Source organism: Cygnus olor, chromosome 8, assembly GCF_009769625.2.
Source record: "Cygnus olor isolate bCygOlo1 chromosome 8, bCygOlo1.pri.v2, whole genome shotgun sequence".
NCBI classification, from domain to species: Eukaryota; Metazoa; Chordata; class Aves; order Anseriformes; family Anatidae; genus Cygnus; species Cygnus olor.
This window is the reverse complement of record NC_049176.1, coordinates 30,112,990-30,135,564: the sequence shown is the minus strand read 5'-3', so window position 1 is coordinate 30,135,564 and position 22,575 is coordinate 30,112,990. Positions and strand designations below refer to the sequence as shown.

General features: G+C 39.7%; 1 protein-coding gene across 6 annotated transcripts in view; it reads right to left on the bottom strand.

Moving 5' to 3' along the window:
* Nucleotides 1–2,276: 2,276 nt before the first annotated feature.
* The window catches only part of ATG4C (autophagy related 4C cysteine peptidase), a 28,389-nt gene continuing 8,090 nt past the window's right edge, over nt 2,277–22,575 (bottom strand). For all 6 annotated transcript variants that reach the window (XM_040565924.1, XM_040565927.1, XM_040565928.1 and 3 more), the window contains 7 exons: nt 22,175–22,505; nt 20,173–20,243; nt 18,537–18,673; nt 12,769–12,847; nt 12,024–12,100; nt 7,612–7,731; nt 2,277–3,524 (listed from right to left, as the gene is read on the bottom strand). In XM_040565924.1, coding sequence (XP_040421858.1) covers nt 3,354–3,524; nt 7,612–7,731; nt 12,024–12,100; nt 12,769–12,847; nt 18,537–18,673; nt 20,173–20,243; nt 22,175–22,505 — 986 coding nt within the window. In that variant the 3' untranslated portion in view covers nt 2,277–3,353. The remainder of the gene's footprint in view (nt 3,525–7,611; nt 7,732–12,023; nt 12,101–12,768; nt 12,848–18,536; nt 18,674–20,172; nt 20,244–22,174; nt 22,506–22,575) is intronic.

Genomic DNA, 22,575 nt, shown 5'->3' with positions numbered 1-22,575 from the left:
AAAAACCAACTGAAAATAGCTATTAGTTTTTAACAGCCACTTATAGCTGGCTTCAAATAAAATGGCACTGCGGTAAACAAAAGGATTTGGTAACAGACTGAAGAACCACACTGAACAATGGCAGCTGTTCCAGCAGTGAAGTCTTGCCCTTAGTTTTAAAAAGAAAAAAAAATTTAAATTCAGCAATGGTTTTCAACCGTTATGTTTCTTTATGAACAAGTTGCAAGAAGACTGAGACAAATGAAACTATTTCTCCCTTACAGATAAGTTTGCTGTTGGGGTGGTAGAATTACATTTTTCTTTTTAACACATATACCGTAGCTCTTGTATTTCCATTTGACCATTCCTATTACAGGAGTACCAAACTAAAAGCCCTTTTAATAGCAGCACATTTCCAAAGACAGAGCTAGCTTCGGTGGGTATGTGCACATGGGATTTTTGGAGGTACCTGAACTTCAGCCAGTGGAGCTGAGGAAAAGGGGAAACAAATCCTTTGGCTCCCAGCTGGGGTCAAAGATCTCCATGGCCTGTGTGTGAGCATAAGGCAGGTCAATGGGTACAGAGGCCTGGGCATGGAAAACTTGCAAAGGATGGGTCTTAGCCAGGCCTCATGGTTTCAGCCAGGCCTCAGCGTGAGCTCAGGGAACCGCATGGCGGCAGCCCGGCCTCCCCTGACCTCCGGCCTTGTCCCTGCAAGGCTCTGAGGCGGTGGGAGGGTAAAGACCCAAGGGGTCGGGCCTCTGCGTAGGCCCAGGGTGACTGGAAACACATATTGGTGTTGTACAGGTTCTGGCATTTTCAACAACAAAAACAACACACCATCAGGGAAAAGTCCAGGGCACAACTCTGTATTTCCCTTAGTTTTACATAACTGAGGGCCACTCTCAACTTCATTACAAATATTGCAGACTCCCCTGCTTTAAAGCCTCTAAAGCTTTTCACATTTTATTATTATTACTACAACAACAGAAGTTGTAAATGGGAAAGACGTTATTGATTCAACTAATGCGCTGAAAGCAGGATTGCTCTTTACTGTGCATTTGTTAGCCTTTGGGCCAGTCTGCTTCTTAACAGCCTGACACGATAAGACTTCCAACGCTGCTGCGCGAGATTATTACACAGCCTGGCATTCCCCTCTAGGAAGCTTTTCCTCGACTGTCTTCCCCTCTGCCGAAGATGTACGGCCTCTTGCTGTTCCCTCCAACTCCTCTCCTCCTCAGCAGCGCAGGCAGAGCGTGCATTTGTAAACTGTCCTGCTTCCCTCTCACCCTGAGCTCTCTTCAGCCACAGCCTAACAAAGGCCCAGAGCTCCAAGTTTATCTTCCTGAAATCCGTCCCCGCAGGCTCCCGATCATTTTTACTGTTCTTCTGCGACCTTTAATTAGTTAATGCCTTCCTCACGGAAAGGTAAGCAGACAGGAGAGCATCAGTGAGACCAGATTATGCCAAATGTATCCCCCTACTCCGTGACAGCTTTTAGTGATGCAGCATAGAACTGCATTTTTGGTTCTTAAATGGGAAAGCAAAGTACAACTTTGTGTGTAATTTCCTCTCCACTGTTACCCAAAGGAACCACTCGACAGTTTTGCATTATTTTTGCTAGAGCTACATTAACTTGAGCTTCACTAAACAGAAGTCTTCTATTTTCTAGTTCTCACTGACATTCACAATTCCCCTCATTTCGACATCTAAATTCCATAAATACGTTGTTTACTCCCTCTTCTGGGCTATTAATGAAAAATACTAAGTAAGATCCAATCTGAACGTCCTCACATACACATGCAGCATATAAAAATACCGTGCCAATTATTAGTGTGATTTAACAGTGCAGAGGTTACTAATTCAGACAAATGATGTATGTGGCTTCTGCTGTTGTTGTTTTGTTTGTTTGTTTTTCCCAAGAACAAGTGAAACCACAAATAATCTCATTTTGGCTTTTCAGGATATTCAATTAACACCTGAAGATGCACACCTCAACTCTGACGTGTATACATGATCTAGTTCTGCCTGCCATCTAGCTATTAGTCACTTTTTTCTGAGAAAAGGAAAGAAGGTATTTTAATGTGTACACATTGTCTATTCAAATAAGCATCACATTTGTGTCTTCTGTGCCTGAATGGCACTTAGAATGGGTTAATATTTGGTTTACATCACAACAATAAAATTTGTCTTTATTACATGTAAACAGAGTATTCGCACCTTAATGTTTTTTTAGATGTGGGATTACATTCACTCTTAGAGGACCTGGTATTAATAAAGAAGGCACATGCAGTTAATGTTTTCACGCCTTTTATTTTTCAAGCAGTGTTAATACATAGTTTAAATATTGCATTTGTTAAAACACGAAACTATTTATGTACATTTCTTTGCAATTTGAGAACACACACCATCAAGTAATCATTTGTACAGTAATAACATATCAAAAAAAATTCACACCCCAAAATTTTAAACATCCAGACCCCATTTGCTTTGATCTAAAAGCTGCGCTAGTAGGAAAGAAGCCTCAACATTATAATAGCTGAAACAGGAAACAAACACCACTCCTTTCTAATAATTGTTTTTAGCTGCTTTGATTGGTTGCAGTTAATTTAATAGTATAACCTTTAAAAATTGTGGGGCAAGGTAATACTTTATCTTCACTCCTCAAATTAAGGTTCCAAAGCTGGCTTAATGAGAAACCATTATAAAATCATACTGCTAAATAGTATCTTAACTCACAATTCAGCCTATATAATTATATCAGTATTGCAACTGGCAATTACTTCTGATATATCAAACTTACATCCTGGGCAGCGCAGTGGAAGAGAGGTATGTTGCAATTACCATATTAACTATTATTTGGGCTTAGGAAGTGAAACAGGTTAGAGTTCTACCCTTACAACAAGAATTACTCAAATTTTGCTTACAAACAGAAATAAGATGGTCTCAAAACCCACAGATATGTGCCCATGACATAAAACCAACACGTATTTGACAACCTCTGCTCAGGATTTGTCCCGGACCGAAACAACCCTAGGATCACATTCAGGTTTACGGCCAGCCCAGCTTTTTCAGAGGGCGAGACCAGGACGCAGGCACATTTCAGCACACCTGCCTCTAAACAATGGCATCTATCTTCACTAGCACGATGCGACATTACACTCATCCAACTAGTAGTGAACAAAAATAATTAGTAAGTACATTTATAAATGACATTTTAAAGACTATTAACATATAAAACATTATCATCTTTATGAAAATAGACCAATTTCAGCACAGCTAGCCTTTCTGGAAGAGGAGGACACTTTTTTTTTTTTTTAAAAAAAGGCAAGTGTTCTCCTGGACAGCTGCCAATAATCTAGTGTAAAATGTCCTTAAAGCAAGACAAACTCCTCTGTACTAAATCTTTTTAATCTTTTCTTTTCATCCTCAGAGAAAAGGTCATTTTCCTCACGGAGTGGACTGGAAGCAAAGTCATAGTCTCTAGAATGACCCTTTACAAAAGTAAACAAGGGGTATTTCTCCTTAGATGAAGATTTCAGCATCTACAATGTAGAACACATACCAGATAAAATGTTAAACTGGATTTGAAGAAACACAGTAAGCAGCAATATTGATCTAATTATGACTGCAAAATGAAAAATGCATTTTTTATTTTATCATATTAAAACAAAAGCATTGCACAATCTAAACATCTCCTCCTCCTTTGAAAGAAACATCTACTTCTATTTCTTCTCCTTCGGACAGCGAATAGCTCCATTTACAATTTTATGCCTAACCCTGCAACTTGTTCGTACAGATCACCTCTACATACAGAATGCAGATTGCTTCAGTGCAGCTCAAGATCTTGTAAGAAGATTAAAATATATTTATCTACAAAACAGTTAATGCCCATAACACTCTCTTCAGACACGGGTACGAATTCTGGAGCACCTAAACTCAAGAGGTATTTTTGTTGTAGAACCACTATGTACAATTGTCAACACTTTGAATAAAAGCATAAACATGCACACCTAAATAAGCCAAACAAGAGCACATTGTTAAAAATACATTGACAATGATAACAGGCTGTGGTAACTAGGGCACCAAAATCTACATTTATAAATAAGAGAACTGAGCATATAGGATGAGGGTAGTAGGAAACGATAAAAACTTAAACAACCACCACCACACCAGCTACATTTAGTAGCAGATACTAATCCTCCAAATACTGACAGTCATTTCCACTTTTCAGGCAGCTTTAGACAACTGTTCACTCATTTTATTCATCTCTTTATTTCTTACCTGCTTTGAAAAAACATCTCAGCGTACAGTGATGCAGTGACATGCAGAACTACACTAGCCTACAGGTATCCGCTGTGTGGAACTAAAATCTCTAAACATTGTTTTAAGGAGAAACACTTAATGTAAAGCAGAAAAAAAATCTTTAAAGAGCAGGAACTATTTTTAAAGAGACGATCAGAAGGCTGGAAAGAAAAAATACCACCACACAGATTCCTTGATTTTGACTGTGGTCTGAAATTTTCCCCTTTACTCTAGTCTACTTTAACTGCATTTGGTTCTTTTGATGTGAAACCTGGGAAAAGGGAAAAGAGATACAGAAAAGACATACACATAGTAACAAGCAAAAGCAAAGAATAATAACAAGTATTTGTGGAAGAAAGGAAAAATGCTAGTCTGGAAAGAAAGCATTTGTGAGTCTTGCAAGACTAGATAGCTGGATGCAAAGCCTCTCATTTCTAGGGGTTGAATACAAGCTGGGCTAGGAAGAACCAAAATTTGGAGCCATATGAAGGCTGTTTGCAGGTCTGTGAAGTGGACGGCTGGACTCACACCAGCTCCTAACTGCAAATCTGCAACAGAAAACTTACCCAAATACTGCGTCTCGGGAAGCCACACATTCATGGAGAGCACCTTTAAAGATGGTCCCTCCAGATGAGGACAGCAACACACCTGCAGCGACACTGCTGCTGTCTGTTGAACTTCCCCGAAGTGCCCTTCCTACAGTGCCAGGAACATCCCTCTCCAGTTACCCAGGGAGGCGATGAACTACTAAATACATCAACTAGCCCGACAAGCAGGAGCTGAGTGGTCACTGCAATGATTATCAAGCTACATCTCACTCAGTGATCACAGGTAATAAATACCTGATTTTACCTACTAAGTTCCATTTATTTTATAAAAAGTAAATTGTCCAAAATTATGTACTTTATGACTTTGAGAAAGCACCAAAGAGGGCATTTTCCAAAGTCCAGTTTTTTAAGAGTACTTCACACCCAGCAGTTTTGAAGCTCCATGGATGAGATTGGTTCATGATATCAGTGCAAAAATTAAGAATACAGACCTATGACATTTATATTACAGCTGAAATTACCCTAGGCAAAGCCGGTGAACAAACTCCAGAAACATGGTTTCTGCTCCTAGTTTTGCCGGGGATATCCTATGTAATACTAAGTGACCAAGTGTTGGACCCTGGGCCATAACTTAGTATAATAATTCTCTAATAAAGAACACCATTGGACAGATCTGTTTCACTTGCAAGTTCTTTAGGTAACACTGTGATGATTTCTACAGCTTATTTAATAAAACATCAATATTTTTAGGATTTCAGTGTTAGACAGGACTGACACTGTTGCCACTGCAATAATTCATTTTTGTACTGAGCTGCATCCAAGTTCAATACTCAGTCAGTTCAGTTCTTCAGAGAACTTTCCATTTCTGCTAAGAACCTGGGCTACAAACAGCAAAGCGCAGTTCGGCCCAAGTGGATTATTCATTTGCAGCCATGGATTTTGGTAAGGGAACAATTCACTGCATTAGCAGAAAGGCAAGGCTGGTATCAGGTAATACAGTAAAGCAGCAGCAGAGGCTGCAGCCAGGGAGAGGCAGAGCCTTCTTTCCCCGGTGCTGTGCAGGACCGGAGCTTCTTGCTGACCTCCTGGACGTGCCACGTGGAGCCAAGAAGCCAGGCAGGAGTGGCCATGCCTTCTGGGTATTCATGCTGGAAGTAAATCTATTGACTATTTAATTCCAAGTATTATTAAAGTGCTTAACAACAGCTACCTAACTAGCAACTACAGAATGTAATTTGGATGGATTTTCACCATTCACTCAATTTGGGCCCTTGATTTCAAATTTCTCTATCACTGAATAAATGCCTCATCAGGTTTATCCTCACACAATAAAAGCAAAATCTTTCCTCCCACCTCTTATAACACACGAAAGCAGCAGGAATCTGAATTTGTTAGTCTGGCCTACACAGGGCATAGTGAGAGTACGCTGTGCTAGTAGTTTGAGAGCTACAGCACTCAAATTGCAAACAAAGGAAAAATAATGGAAGAGAAGGAAAAAACAAAGGATGCGAAGGAAGGACTGAAAGATCATAGGATGTTTTTCACACGGTATTTGTATCCAGACCTTCCTCTGCTATGAAACTTGCTGTGTCTGAAATACGTTGATACAAAATAATGTCATCAATATTAAAGAACTTCTATCCAAAGTGCTAGGAGAGTAGCTCCAAGACTTCAACCAGACCTGGCTATTTTCACAGCAGATGATTAGGGGAAGAAATGTACTTCATCCCAAACTCAAAAGAAAAGTGGAAAAAAAAAAAAACAACTTCCAACACAGGTGATTTTGTAATTAAGTTTTTACCTCTCTGTATAAGAACTGAAAAAAACAACTTCAACATCAGCCAAAATCTACTAAATCTTATACCAAGTACTAAGTTTAAAATGCTGTTTCAGCTATAATACTAACATTGCCTAACAGGACATTCAAAATGTTGTACAAACATTAATTCTTGCATACTTATGGTAAGTACTATGGTTTGAATATTAGTATCACAAATATCTTCACTGCCACTGAATCCTTTCAAAGGCCTTTTTTAAAATCACAAAGCATGGTTATTGGCTACCACAGTTAATATAACATATTAATAAATCTGTACTTCAAATATTCATATGCTGGGATAATCAAGAAAAAAAAAGTCAATTACATTTGGACCTAGGTAAACCTATACCTGTATTTTTCAAGTGGAAGGACATGATCAGACAGATTTACTGGGTGATACCCGCTCCGTTAACTTCCAAACATTGTCACCAAATCATAAGCACGCTGCTTTACATTGAAATGCAATCAGAAAAAGCACTTATGCTAACAAGAAATAATATACAATTTTGGCTTGATCAAATACTTCCATTTAAAAAAAAAAAAAAAAAATCTTCCCAAGGGATTTATTGCCTTTTAAAAATTCCTCATCAGGTACCGGGTAATTCCAGCACCTCGGCAGGGTGGCTGCAGAAATATTTTCACTTCAATAGTGCCACCTCGTGGAGCTGCCATGTGCCATCCTGGCTGCCCGGCTCCGGCTTTGTTTTGAGCCCATCACTTTGCTCCGTTAGCGACAGCCTCACAACACGCAGCTCAGGTTCTGCCCGGGTTTTATGTATTGGTAAAAACAGATGAAATTAAAAACAATCTGGATTTCTCACGTTTATAAATTCAGCAGTAAATATCAACAGAAGAATTACTGGTATTTAGTAAAGCTGCGCTGATCCTCTGCCCTTACCCCTACACAGTGCACACATGCTGTTCTGGCTGAGGAATCGATTTTGCAACTTCGACACCTACCTTGGTTATTTCTTCAGAAGCCTTCTCAAAGTCCTGCACAGTTCTACAATAAAATCCTATCGTACAGCTCGGATCCATTTTTTTGAATGACATCTTTTTGGGAGACGGACAGTGGAATGACTGCAATTTGCAAGATTAAAAAACAGGAAATAGATTAAGGTTGGGAACGGTACAGAGCAACGCATTTACTTTTTCCTTTTTCTTTAACCGACAGCTTTAACATCCAACCCGCCCTATCACTTGTATTAAACCCCAGCACATGCTCCTGAAGTTGTTTCTTCCAACCCCCACCCAAAGAGGTTTCATGGAATTTGACTCTCCACACGTGTACAGCCTCTTCCTGTTTGTGCTGCATTCACCAAACTTGCACGTAGCACCACGTTAGTTTGAAATCCGTCAGAGGTCCGCCGCTCCAAGCAGCCCTGTATGAATATTCCCAAGGCAGAGGAGGTGAATGCTCTTCTGCAAATTGAATTTGTAACAGCTTTTGCGCTATCTTACAATTACTGCTTTACTACCACCGCCCATTGCCCCTCTCCCTCCCCCAGCCTCTATAAAAGAGGCATAATGGAATAAACCAACCTCATCTATTTTCCTTTAGTGAATGAAATGGGTTAAAAAACACACACACAAAAGGAAGACTGTATTACAAAAGCCCACAAGTATGAAAAAACAAAAGCATGCCCTGCTTTATAAATATTTTTCTCCCTAACGTGGAATCTCGTTCCATGACGAATTATGCTCTGACAGTGCTGTGAACTGACACTAGCAGCAGCCGTGGTGCAAAAGGGAAAAAAAAAAACCAAACAGAACACTCTTCCCTCCACTTCTCATTCACAGTTCCTGCGAGAAAAGGTAACAAACGTGCCGTTTAGCCTCGTTATGACATGTGTTCGTTTGTTACAGGGACTGTGGTTTTGGTGAAGCTCATCGTCTGCAATTATTGCCTAGGTTGAAGCCACCACCTGCGAGGCAGTCCCGGCGGTTCTGCGGCCAGCAGGCAGGGCCAGCGGCTCCGCCAGCCCGTTACACCACGAGCGCTGCTCCTACAGCTGCTCAGCACCACAAACGCACGCTAACACACCGGGTTGGCACCGCTCCGCGACGGAGATGCCCCCCGTACTAAAATGCAGATTTTATTTTTCCTGAACTTCCCACGGCGATCCATATTCCCCGGTGACTGCTCCGTGCTGGCTCCTTCCCCGTCTCAGCGCGTGCGGCGTGCCCGCAGCTCCTGGCACAGCGCGGGGCCAGGGCAGCTCGCTGCCACAGCCCCAGCACCACCACCTCTCCTCTGTTGCCATCCGATTTGAGTACAGCAACAGCAGCCGCCGGCAGCTAACATCGGGCAGTCTTTAGGCTAGAACCCATTTGATCTTTAATTCTTTTTTTTTGTTTTTGTTTTTGGCTCATCAGAAAAGCCAATGTGCAGAAGACGACAGCACTAGTTCCCTACCCAGAGAGTATCTGGCAGTGCAGGAGTTTCACATGTTGAAGGGTATTTCTATCTGCGTATGATTACAAACCTGAGAGGTATTTGCATTAAACCTCTGCTAAAAAAATCTAAGCAAAGATTAGAAATAGTATTTATACAAGACTGATTTTTATCTTTTGTTGTTTTTTTTTTTTCCTAATTCTGTTCAGATTTTCTCTGCAGAAGTTGCAGGTTGAATATTCATTCCTGGGTCATCAAATGCACAAACTGAATTCTGCCTTACAGCCACATTTCAACAACAACGTTCCCACTACACTTCTGCTGTACCGTTCAGGGCAGTGCTCTTAATGCTACACCAATCACTGTACAACAAAAGAAGTGGAGAGGCTTTTTTTTTTTTCCCACTCCTCCAAACAAATGGATTCTGGAAGCCAATACAGAGTGGATTGATTTCCAACTTATTCAGGACAATTTGTCAATTTTGAAAATACTCCCCACAGATAAATCTAACAAGCAACTATCCACACTAAGAAAGCAATTTCTGTTTACTTTTGACATTTCTGGACAAAGATATAATACTATTAAATGCACCAAGCATTAAATTGCAATATATTTTCTGTCTGCAGAAAAGCATTAGGATGCTATCAAGCCAAGCTGGCAGCTTGTGTACCTTCAAAATACATTTTAAAACCTTATTATTTGGAAATTCATATTAATGCCAGCCTGCAGCATAATCTGGAGGATTAGTCATGGGAACAGAAGCCAAAGAGACGTGTACTTTTTGCAGCTTGGCCACTGAGCTCCAGCGTGACCTTAAGGAAGTCACTTCAGCTCTACATCTCCGTGCTCTTCCCACCTTTTGTCTGGCTTACCCAATTAAACTGTAAAATCTTCAGAGAAGGCACCGTATTTTACAACGGTTATTAGCATAAAGGAGCAAAGATCTTGCTTATAATCTCTGGCTGCTGCCACAATGCAGTAGCAAAATAAGCAGAGAACTGGGACTCTCAGCAACCCTTCTTCCAAATACCTCAACGGGGTAAATTCAACGGTATCTCTGAAAAGAATGAAAGTTTCTGCCTAGGATTATTTTTCATTTTGCTGAATCTAAAACAGCAATTATGTTCCCTTTTTTTTTTTTTTTTTTTTAATGTAGAACCTTCTAATTTCCTAGAGAACGTTAAGATTTCCACATTATACGTCACACCAATTAAGGCATCTTGTTAAGCACAAATACTGAAATCTATGTTAGTATTTGCTTTTAGTCAGCCCCAGGATTTAACATTAGCCCTGTATAAGCCCTTTGATATATGTAATCTCTTTTCCTAGATATTTTTTGATGGTATTTTGATTAAGGTGTTGTGATCAACTTCAAAATATTACCTCCTTGAAAGTGGTATGTTAACAGTTCTTTCTTTTCATGATAGTGCTAGACAGGAACACTGACGTTCCCTCCATTGTTCTCTCAGTTTAAGTTAACTCGTAGCTGCTATACAAAACAGAAACCATGACGACGTAGAATTTGATTACATACCGTTTGACTTCCCTTCTAAGCATAACTACTCAATTTAAGATCACCTACCCCGTTCTTGAGCCGTGACTTCCACTCTTTACAGGACTTTACTGCAAACTTTCAAGAATCCTACATTAAGAAACTAGTATTTCAGGGGGGTGGACATAAATACATATTCCTCTTCCCTATTGAAATGCAGTATGTTTTTTTTCTGAAGCTCTGTTTCCACGTTTAGGAGTACTTAACTTCACAGAACACTGGCATGAGGAATCACTACTAATAACCAACTCTGCTCCAGCACAGTTGATGCTGTCCTAAGCAGTGGATGTTTTCACACTTCACGAAGAGCTGCTCTAAGGTGCCTGAAGTTCATGCAGAACTTGTCCACACCAGTATCAAAAAGAAGAGTTTGTACGGATGGCACTGAGTGCTTTTACTGCGAGCACCGTGGCTATTGAGCACTTCCGTCTGCAACTGATAATGTTTTCCCATGGTCCTTATAATACAGTCCTTTAATAACCTCTGTTAAGCTCCATCTATTTTCAATGCAAATTATTTGGGAAGAAGTTAAAGAAAAGGGAAAACACTACTGTAAATAAATAAATAATTTAAAAAGCATGATTTTTAACAAGTAAGCATAGCCTGAAAGGACACATCCATTACACGTTGATGCACCCAGAGAAAGTCATGGCCTAGAGAATGGGAAAGTAAGAACAAACCCAGCAACTATGTTTTCAGACCTGTCAGTTTCTTGGAAACAACTATTCTATACGAATAGCTTGAGTAAAAATAATAATGAAACTTGTTAAAAGAAACAGTTGAGAAGAGTTGAGTATTGTTCATCGAGTCAATGACAAACCTCACTGCTCGGCCTTAGTAATTTCACTTGTAAGAAGCTATAAAAGTGACCTGCAAAGTGGTGAGAAGCAAAAATTACATTTTAAATAACCACCTACTCCAGTACAGAAATATTAAGAATTCCTGGATAAACCTACATAAACTCCGGTTCCAAACTGACTACAGGCACCTACTGTTGAACACTTCAGTAACTCTCTCAATAATGTCCATTGCAACTTGAAGTTACAATAAATTATAAAAACATGACCAAAAAGATAAACTAACCCAATACAAATCCAACTAAATCACACTTAAGATCTCCAAATATTGTCTATTGTCTATTTTCTCTGATGGAAAAATACGTAAGTAAACTGGTATCTAGTTTTGAGATTTTCCAATCATTGAAAAGAAACAGACAAAGGTTAATGAAATAAAAATTAAAACCTCATATTGAATTTTTAACCTCTGGTCATTTCCGTTGATTATAGGCCTATAAAGAAGGGCAGAACTTTGATAAATAACATGTAACTGTAAAACCATAAAGATGCAGCTAGCTAGAACATCTCTAAATAATTAGCGTTTGATTCATATGGGAAGAAAACAGTGCCAGGTCTATATCCATACTACCTCAAGAGGGAAATCCTTTATGCTGACATCTACAAAAGATTGGCAGTAATGAGGATCCATGTAAATCAAACTGTCATCTACAAGGACAAAACAGAAGACAAGTAATTCAAAAAACACCTTATTATTACACTGCTTACAATCCAATTTCTATGCAGAAAAGCTGAAAAAAACGCCAGCAAGTAACTGCTTGCCAGGCTGATATTCATTGACTGAAGCATAGGTTTTTGCAGGACAGATTAACTTTTGCATAATCAAATATGCTTGTATAAGCAGAATTTTTATAAAGTGATGAGACTGTCATTTAATTTTTGGTGATAAAATTACTTTTACAAACACACAATTATATTCTGGAGTTTGCATATGAAAAATGCATTGTGCTGCTTCATCCTGACAGGAAGAATATATTGCTTGTCATTTAGGCATCAACTAACACCACTTAAACTAGTAAAAAGTAAATATGTAAATATGTAAATAAGAACTGCCAGACAGTAACAGCAAAGGCTCCTGAAGTTTGGTGAAATGGATAAATCATGCCTTGTTTATGCAACAAGGGAAATTAAATGTACATTTTACAGAATCCAATTATTGTATGAGGTAAATGACAAATGACTGGACTTTGGTAGATATGATGAATTAATAAGGTACTCATTTTGCTATTTTAATCATGCTATTTCCCACTGGTCCTATATTAACATCCTAACTCCTAAAGCAAAATATTGAAGAGACATAACATTAAAACACTAACCTTGAAATCCAGCAAAGTAATATGACTGCTTGGGTTTGCCACCAATGATACCAACACAATACTCAAGGCTTAAAATTCCCTACAAGCAAAACATTAAATAATTAGAACAGTGTTAAACAGAAAAAAACATTAAACTAAATTAAAATCTGCTCTTACTTTACTGTTTTTAGGCAAATTATTTTCCCCTTTTTTTCCTTTAAAACAAACAAAACAAAACAAAACAAAAACCAGTTGACTTCCAGATTTTCTGGGACTTGACTCAATTTTATAAGCTTACAGCTGATCAAAGCGAAAGCCTGCTACCAGACATTCCAGAGAAACGGAGAAATTCTCCTTTTTCCTGAGATGCTCATACATTGAGAGAATCGGCAGTATTATTTTGGGGAAGGAGACAAAACACAATGTCATAAAAGTTGAGCGCAGGTTGTATAGTCAGAAGATATCAAAATATTCAGATTTATAGAGTTTATATACGTTTACATTCCAGGGCCTTGGAGGCTCTCCTCTTTTTGCATTCAAATGTCGAAGTCTGTCTGGAGCAGGGTATGAACTTTTACATCCACAGGGAGAAATGCCGTCGAAGCAACAGGAACTAGAAAATACAGCTCTAAAAACGGCAGCCCAAAGAACGAGATCAGAGAGAGAGAACAGAAAATCCCATCAATGTTATGATGTTCTGACCATGAAGATAGGGAATTGGAGCCGTCAGTAGCTCGCCTCTTTGAGAAAGATGCATCACAAATACACCTATGGGGATGTAAAGAGAGGTGGGATGAAATCCCAGAATCATTTTTATCTGGGGGAGCAGAGGAAGGAATGCACTCTCCTGGCCGTTGCAACTAGGAGCTACTAAGGACTAAGCTACTAAGGTTGGGGGAGCCACAGGCCACAGTCGCACGAGTGCTGCCAGCGTTATTTCCGCTCCTTCACGTTGTAAACAGTTGGGAACTGTGATACGTGTCTGTGCTATCATACAAACCGAGCAGACATATCATTATTTAACGAAACAGCAACTTTACAGCTACACCTTCTCGTGCTGGGGAGGAGGATCTACCTGCATGCACACAGCTTTGCCAAGTAAGAACATTTCAGTAGTGTAAATGACTGAAATTCCCGTTACCGACAAGCTCTGGATGCAGTTGCAGACAACAAACACCATAGAAAAGCTCTTGAGGTTTCTGCGGAGGCTGTTCAGGACATTACTGCCCCCGGCTCTGCCTGCAATGCCCTCTCCCTGCACGTCCAGCCTCAGCCGCCCTGCTCAGCGCAGGACTTCAACAGCCTGGAGGCCCTTGGGGGAAGTGGCATGGCTGAGGAACGGGCGCTTTTGCTTCTCCTGCTCCTTCATCAGGGCTGGTGGCATCTCCCAGACTTGCAAGGTAATGGCAGGGGGCAGCAGCATCGCAAACCACCCGTTTGCCTCTGGGCAAGCATGTCAGACCCACAGCGCTGCTCATCTTCTCAAGCTCTTGCAGTCTTTGTAGGCGACCAGCGTTGACCTTGCCTTGCCTTCTTAGAGTGAAATAATACAATCACCCAGAGAAGCAAAAGGCTTCTCGTTAAGACAGCCCCAATGCCAAAGAAACACTCAAAAACATACCACTGCCGCCAACTGAAACCAAACGTACTCATACCCTGTGCCTCATTTTAAAAAAAGTTATCAGGAGAAAACAAAAACAAAACCTGCAATAGCAAAATTATTCTGAAAATAGTATTAGGAAAATACATCAGCTCTTAAAGCAGCATTATTGTTATCGCTTACAGTAAAGGTTCTGGTGAAAATTATAAGAATGGAGAGATGCCACCATTATGTGTTTGGTTTATTTATTTTTAATTAAGGGAAATTTAAAAAAAAAAAGGATAATCACCTCCCATTTGAGGTAGAACTGACACTTCCCAGGAACTTGCCATTAAGACTTGCTTTCCTGGTTGTGTCACCACCTGGGAGCTCCTCATTTACCTGGTTTATTACAGTAAGTACCCACAAAGGAATGAAAGTAGGCACGGAGGTCCTTCCCCCTTCCCTCCAACATATTTCTACTGCTCTTCCTTTCACGAGGCTCTGTTTCTTCACAGGACTTACTAGGATTTTTGTGAGCATTCAGTCCTGGCTTAACAAAGCTCTCCATGAGTTATCCTACCAGCTGCAGAGGGAGCTGAATTTTGCCAACACTGAGCAGTTCTGAAAGCTGAGCCCAACTGTTCCAATAAAACAAGCCCAAGACCATTAAATACTCCGAAAACTGAGCAGCCTTTAAACATCAGTAAACCACAGGGGTTCCTGGTGGCACTAGACAAATCTTGGGCCCACAGCTTGGACGCTGGCCCAAACTGGGACAGCAATCCAGAAGACAATCACTTGAGCTAAAATGAAATCTCCATCAGCTGGCGGTCATATCCACATCCTCTCCTCAAAGAGATCAGCCATTAAACTTATAACCAGCACATTATCGTTGTCCAAACAGGGAGCATTTCTCTCAACAAAATGATTGATATTTCCTGTTCTAATAAGGCCAAGGCTTCTTGTTGAGCTATTTTTTTTCCCTACTTAGACAATAAAGTAATAATAATATAGTAATAAAATAATGTAACATAACAAAAACCGTTGTACCTGAGACGCTAACAGGTCAGCTTCACTGTGGTTTATACAGGTTAAGAGGATATGCTTATTTAAAACATGACTGTGAGGGCTTTTTTAGAAAATGTTCTTTGACGGCTTAACATTACAGAAGGTTTAGGTAGATGAGAGGCAAAGGCTGAAATGGCTCAGGAGGACACATTCTCTGCCAGTGAAACAGGAAGAGAGCAAAGCTATTTAGAGTAATGAATAACTGTTTAATCTATGGAAATTCCCTTGTAAAACTGGATTATAAAATATTTATCAATTTTCATCCATAAATATAAAATCCTTTGTAAAAATTACCTCTTGTACTACATGGTAAAATCTGCATTTTTAACTTTAAGCCAGACCCCAAGAAATTCAGTCACTGCTCAGCGAACAGCCAAGACGGAGACCGGAGTGACTGATACACGCAATCGAAAGCCCTCTTATCACAGTCTCCATCACAAGCAAGGGCAAGAGGCAGCCCCAGCCCTGGTATCTGAGCAGCAGCAGTCACCTCGGTAAGGCCAGCTGTGCAAAGCAAACTGGGATGACGTGACTGTGCTTTGAAACCCGGTGCCATGAAAATATATTTCACTCTGGCAAAAGGAGTGCTTTTGGCAGCTAAATTGAAGAAAGCAGGGCAGAACTAGCCACTGCCACCCATCAGTCATAAAAGGCAGCATTAAAGAACCAGAGCCGCTTTTCTTTAGCTGAGGAAGCCTTAGGAAAGTTGCAAAAGCAACTGTTTGTTAGCTTACATGCGAAGGCACCATGTATTTTCCTGGACGTGACTGACTCAAAGGCTCTTTTGCAGTTTACGCCCTAAGTACAGTAAGGTTGTTGTAGATCATGTGTACAACCACAGGCTGATTGTAACTTGTCGGAACTAACCACAAAAGAATTTAAACTTTTCAAAGAAACAAAAAATCTAAAAATATAAGGAAAAAAAATCATGAAAGAAAGGCTATTTAAGAGTTCATCACTTAAATGAAAGGCTTCATCTCTCTGCCTCCCTGTACCATTAAAAACAAACGCATTTTCCTGAAATTTTGTAGAGGTGAAACGGTCACAAACATAGAAGATGTAACAGAAAAGACCGACTCTCAGATTTTGCAGGACAAGGGAGTGATCCGGACAGCACAGCTTCACTGAGGAGAAACTGTTCCTGGCCAGTGTGGTGGCCTTGTACGATGGGGTGACTGCGTCAGTTGACAAGGGAAGACTGACCGATGGCATCTACCTGGAGTTCTGTAAGGCCTCTGACACGGTCCCACACGACATCCTGATCTCCAAATTGGAGAGAGATGGGTTCAGTGGATCGGGAATTGGCTTGAAGGCCTCCCCCCGAGAGCGGTGGTCAATGGCTCCGTGTCCAGGTGGAGGTGACGAGTGGCGTCCCTCAGGGGTCTGGGACCAGTGCTGTTTAATATCTCTATCAACAACATAGACAGTGGGATCGAGTGCACCCTCAGCAAGTTTGCAGATGGCACCAAGCTGAGTGGGGCAGTCGATACACAGGAGGAAGGGATGCCATCCAAAGGGAGCTGAACAAGCTGGAGAAGTTGGCCCATGTGAACCGAATGAGGTTCGAGAAGTCCAAGCGCAGGGTGCTGGGGCAATCCTAGACATGAGGACAGACTGGGAGAAGAACTCACGGAGAGCAGCCCTGTGGAGAGAGACTTGGGGATCTGGTGGATTAAAAGCTTGACGTGAGCCAGCATCATCCTGGGCTGTATCAAAAGAGAAGTGGCCAGCAGTGGAGGGAGGTGATTGCCCGCCTCTGCTCTGCCCTCATGAGGCCTCACTTGGAGCACTGCGTCCAGATCTGCAGCCCCCAGCACAAGAAGGGTGTGGGGCTGTTAGAGCAGAGGAGGGCCATGAGGATGCTCAGAGGGCTGGAGCACCTCTCCTACGAAGAAAGACAAAGAGCTGGGGCTGTTCAGCCTGGAAAAGAGAAGGCTCTGGGATGACCTCTTTGCAGCTTTTCAGTACTTAACGGGGTTTTGTTTTATAAAAAAAAGACAGAGAGCAACTTTTTACTCAGGCAGATGGTAGGACAAGGGTGAATGGTTTTAAACTGAAAGAGGGGAGATTTAGATGAGATGTTAGGAGGGAATTCTTCACTCAGAGGGTGGCGAGGCACTGGAACAGGTTGCCCAGAGAGGTTGTGGATGCCCCATCCCTGGAGGTGTTCAAGACCAGGTTGGACGGGGCCTTGACAAACCTGATCTGGTGGGTGGCATCCTGCACGTGGCAGGGGGGTGGACCAGACGCAGGTGATTTTTAAGGCCTCTTCCAACCCAAGTCACTCTATGACTTTATACATACCACTAAAGTGTGCAATTTTAAAAATTAGAATAGAATTTAAAGACGGTATTTCCTACGATAAACGGCATCATGGAAAAAGATTAAGCAGCAGGGCTAAGAGAACCCTCTCTCACTAAGGCAAATAATCTCGTGCTGAAGGCGCAGGAGATGGTCCACTGTGTTACAGCCCATCTTCAAGCGTTAGCTCCGTAAGTGGAGCCTCCTCTAAAAAAAAAGAGGACAGCATAAACCTTTCTTCTGAAGTTTTACTTTTTTTTTTTCCCCAGTTCTTTTTTATTTGTGGTGACTGCTTGCTACTTCTGCATCACTGTCCTTAGAAGCATTCATCCTACTGTCCACGTAGGGAAACAATAGTGGAAATTATGACTAAAGGTGTCAAAAAATGCTATCCTCTCTCATAAGGGGAAGAAAATGAAAAAGGTAAGAACGGACAAGAAACAACCTTAAGCCATTTGACATTTCAAAAAATAAGAAAATAGATTAAGGTGTTTGGTATATTTATATTTTAAAACGCTGACTGATACTTATAGCACAACTCTGGCAGCATATGTAGCTAAATTACCATTTATAATTTAAGCCACTACATTAATGTCTTTTCAGGTAGCTACTTCAGGAGCAGAACAGTTTTCACTGCTTTACCAAGGGACATCATGTGCTCTGCAATTATGTCTGATCTTGTAATAGGGAAATTTAAAATCTGTAAAGTCAAACTTTACAACCTTCAACTGTAAAATCACCACCACACATTTAATAGGTAGAAGATTACCATCGTCAAGTCTCTTTTCATATCACCTAGTGCTACGATTTGAAAAATGATTGAACTCTCATTTCATACCTTTACAAACTCTAAGTAGTCCATGTTTGTTCTCTCTCCACCGAGTCTCACAGGAACTAATATAATTACAGCTTTTGTGTCTGTTTTTTCAGAATCCGTACAAGAACACTGTCTGTCAATAACGTCTGAACTGTAGACTGGAAAGAGACACAAAAATATTCATATTTAAGACACATCCGCTAGATTTTAAAAAGACACACCTTCAAAATGACACCACTAAGTCTGACAAACTATTTGTAGTCCTTTGAAAATATTGCTGTCCTCCTGAAATATAACTCCTGAGCGACTCTGATAAAAGATAGTGTTATGCTTCCTTATTTTCAGCAATATCTTATAATAATCAGCTGCTGCTGAGGTAAGACACATTGCCAGGAAAATGCAGCAGGAGTAGGTTAAGGCGAGAGACAATAAATATTTATTCACAATTTCTTCTAAAAGGAGTAATTTAAAACTTGAAGGCCTACAACTAACAGAAATATAAACACATTAAAGGAAAAAAAGACAATAACTGATTTTAATATTTATGTTCACTCTCTGAAGTTAATACAAAGCAGTCATTGAAAAATGAGTGAAAAAAACTTAAATGTAGTATTACTGCTTATTCCCTCCAAATTAAAAGGGTTATGAAAATCATCACCAGGACAAAGAAATGAAAAATAAATAGAATTTTATAAGTTTTCATTGTCATTGCAAGTCAGGTGAAGCTGGTTTGAGGCATATGATTAAAGAGTGTCTCTTTAAAACTAGTCTGATTGATTACACACAGACACTGTTCCTTCCTGTCCTATCAAGATCGGTTACGATATAACTAAAATTTCTGGCAGCTAAACATGGCTACTAAAGTAATGCACTGTGCTGGACTTGAAAGACTGTAGTCATTACTGTAAAGTTTCACCACGTGTTTATTTTATCTTGTCATCATTTTCTGCTCCTGAACATCCAGGGCTCTAAGCTCCTCTGCCTGTTACTGATTATTTAAAATGCCACGCTGCAGCAGAGGAAAGGTTACCACACGCCCTGGGTCGCTATCCTGCTCGCATCTCTGAACTCAAAGCAAAAATGACTTCTTACTATTCTAAGAGACTGGTGCAGATTTTTTTTTAAACAGTATATATATATATATATATTTTTGTTTGTTTGTTTTAAGAAACCTGTGATGTAAAAGAGAAGATAAAATGTAACTAACAAATCTATTCCAACTGAAATTAAGTATTTTTATATTACTTGGGGTAGTTATTTTTAGGAAGATACGGAAGCTGTTACTAGCTTATTATTTGAGCAACATTGAAACAGAGTACAAAAAGGAGTAACTAATTTAAATCCTCAGACTCCTCAATTAAAAAGTTATTACGGGCAGATTGTAAGAAGAAGTTTTCTTTCTGGATTCCGAATTTCATTATCTTAATAAGAAACCAAACAAGCAACGTGTAAGGCTTTCTAGTCGTGATGCCCGATTCTCAAACAAAAGAACAAACACCTGCCCCTACCAAGAACCCCTTTGTCTACATAATCTCAATTTTGGGGATCCATTTTTGCATTTATTTTTTTTCTTTATAGCTCCACTGTTGAGTGCTTACTGAAAGGCATAAAGAGCATCTAAAATGTTTGCAAAAATCTACATAGTCACAACATTTACCTGTACAATCCTGAGCAACATAGACTGTTACTCCTCGTAGCTCAGGGTCTCTGGCTTCTTCAACAGCTTTTCTAAGTACAAACACAAAACAATCATCTCTAATTTTAGAGAAATTAACATTAAATAAACACATATTATTTCATTTTTAAAAACAGGTTGTTTTTAATTGTTCTGCTTTTTATTTATTTATTTTTTTAAATTCAAAACACCTTCCATTTCAGATCAGTACAGATGGAGGGTGATTTTGAAAAACAAACAAAACCAAACAAACAATAACACTGGATACCCAGATCCAGTATATATGGCAGTAGTTTTTTTTCCCAAGCAAGGATAACAGTGCCTGGCCATTTAGAAGAAACAATGAAAAACCACACACAGATTTAAAAAAAAAAACAACCACACACACATTGACTTACAATGAAATTCATATTCATCTACCTAATTTCTTTCAGTTTATAGCAATTTTTGTTTGTGCATCAGTATAATAAAGGCTAAATTTGCTGACAAAATTATTATTTTCAACTTGATAAATCTCTAGTTGACTTCAGTTCATATAACTAGCCACAAATTAGCACCCCATGTCTATTGAAATAAAAGCTAGCACATAAAAGGCTATAGGGTTTCACCAAAACTTTCAAAGACATAATTGCAGTATTAGACTATCCTCAAAAGAATAAGAGTAATGGACCTAAAAACTAAAGAGAAAATGTATGTCGATAGTCTGAAGCATGACCATCAATCAAGGACAACATTTGTAAAGAAATTAAACTGTTCAAAATAGAAGATTAGCCTTTGACTTCCAATACATGCTTGCATTAAATGGTCACTATCCCTTTATTTCACAATATATTTTGAGGAATCGTTTAACACAGCCATTCTCAAGTTATGAGAGTGCTATACGTTGTTAGTACTGCTGTAAGGGGAAAGGAGATCTAGGAACGGAAAGCTCTGTGGTGTTTAAAATCACCGGTGGGTTTAAGTTAAATGGAATGCTGGGCCAAATTTTTTCCCCGCTATCTATTCGGTAAACAGGCTACTGAAATTTAAAGCAAGCAAAAAGAATTCTGACAGTTTCTGTCATCAGGAAAAAAAATAGAAGAAAACGCATAGGTAATGCTAACGTGCCACATCACTCTGTGCATTTGCATGTATGCTTACACACATCAGAGCATTTCACGATTTGTTTCACTTCGGACGAGTATGTTTGGATGCTAATTATCAAATTGGTCCCTCTACACATACATAGATTAACAGAGGAACTGTCACTTCTGATGCTTAAATGACTTCTTAGTCATTCAGTTTATAGGTAAACTGGAATCTGCTAAGAACGTAAGTATATATGACTATAAAAAACCCCAAATCAGTAATATTCAAAGAAATGGTATATAAAGGCACACAGTATGGAGAAATTTGACTTTCGACTTTTTTTTTTAAACCACACTGAATGTCACAGACCCTTTACTTTTACTGTGATATAATTATAATATTAATAGTCCCATACATTTACAGTTTCACAAGAATTTGATATGTGCAAAGAAATGCTGAAAACATCAATTTTAGCTCTGACATTTCATTACACTATCAGTACATTACAGCCCCCAGGTTACAGTATAAAAAAAAAAAAATCTATAACGTTATGCATGTTCCAAGGTTGAAAGAGTGGTTAGTTTTTAGAACATTTCATTAAATGCAGCTCTACTTAAAAGCCCAGGTTTGGGAGAGACCTTGGGACTCTTACTGCACAATGTACGGGAAAACAGGAATGTTGCTTTTTTCCTGAAATACGACTGAATGGTGGCTCAGAGTTTAATTCCTGTACCTACTGCTATTTCCATTCCTGTCTCTGAAAAAACTCTAGAATTGCTGCTAATATGGACATTTTACAAAGCCAATAATGAACAGCTAGATGCTCAATTAAGCTCAAGTAATCTCATGACACGTTGAAATGCTTCTCCTGTAATGGGCAAGGCACGATAACAACAAAGAATAAAGATACTTTTACCTTAAAATGTGTGCAACAACAGCAGGCCCGTACCAATCTCCAGCAATTTTTCCAGACTTCTTTCCATATTCTATTAGCTGATGTAAGCCAAAAGCTGCCAGCGGAGAGTCGCCAAACCAAGAAATTATTTTTCTATGATAAACTTCATTTCTCATTTCATTGTCGCCACAGTTTCTCCTTAGTGTTCCCCGATGATGGTTTGACAGGATCTTGGGTTCTCTTTCTGCTGTAAGCGATGCTTCGAATGATGCTGTCAGCTTTTTAACTGTATGGGCCGTCCAGGATTCAGAATCTGAATTCTCAATGTCCAACGCATCTGGCCAGACCCAGGCTGCAGCAGGAAATGTTAAGATGCAGATTAGGCTTACTGTTAACTTTTGGTATAATCAGCAAAGCACACT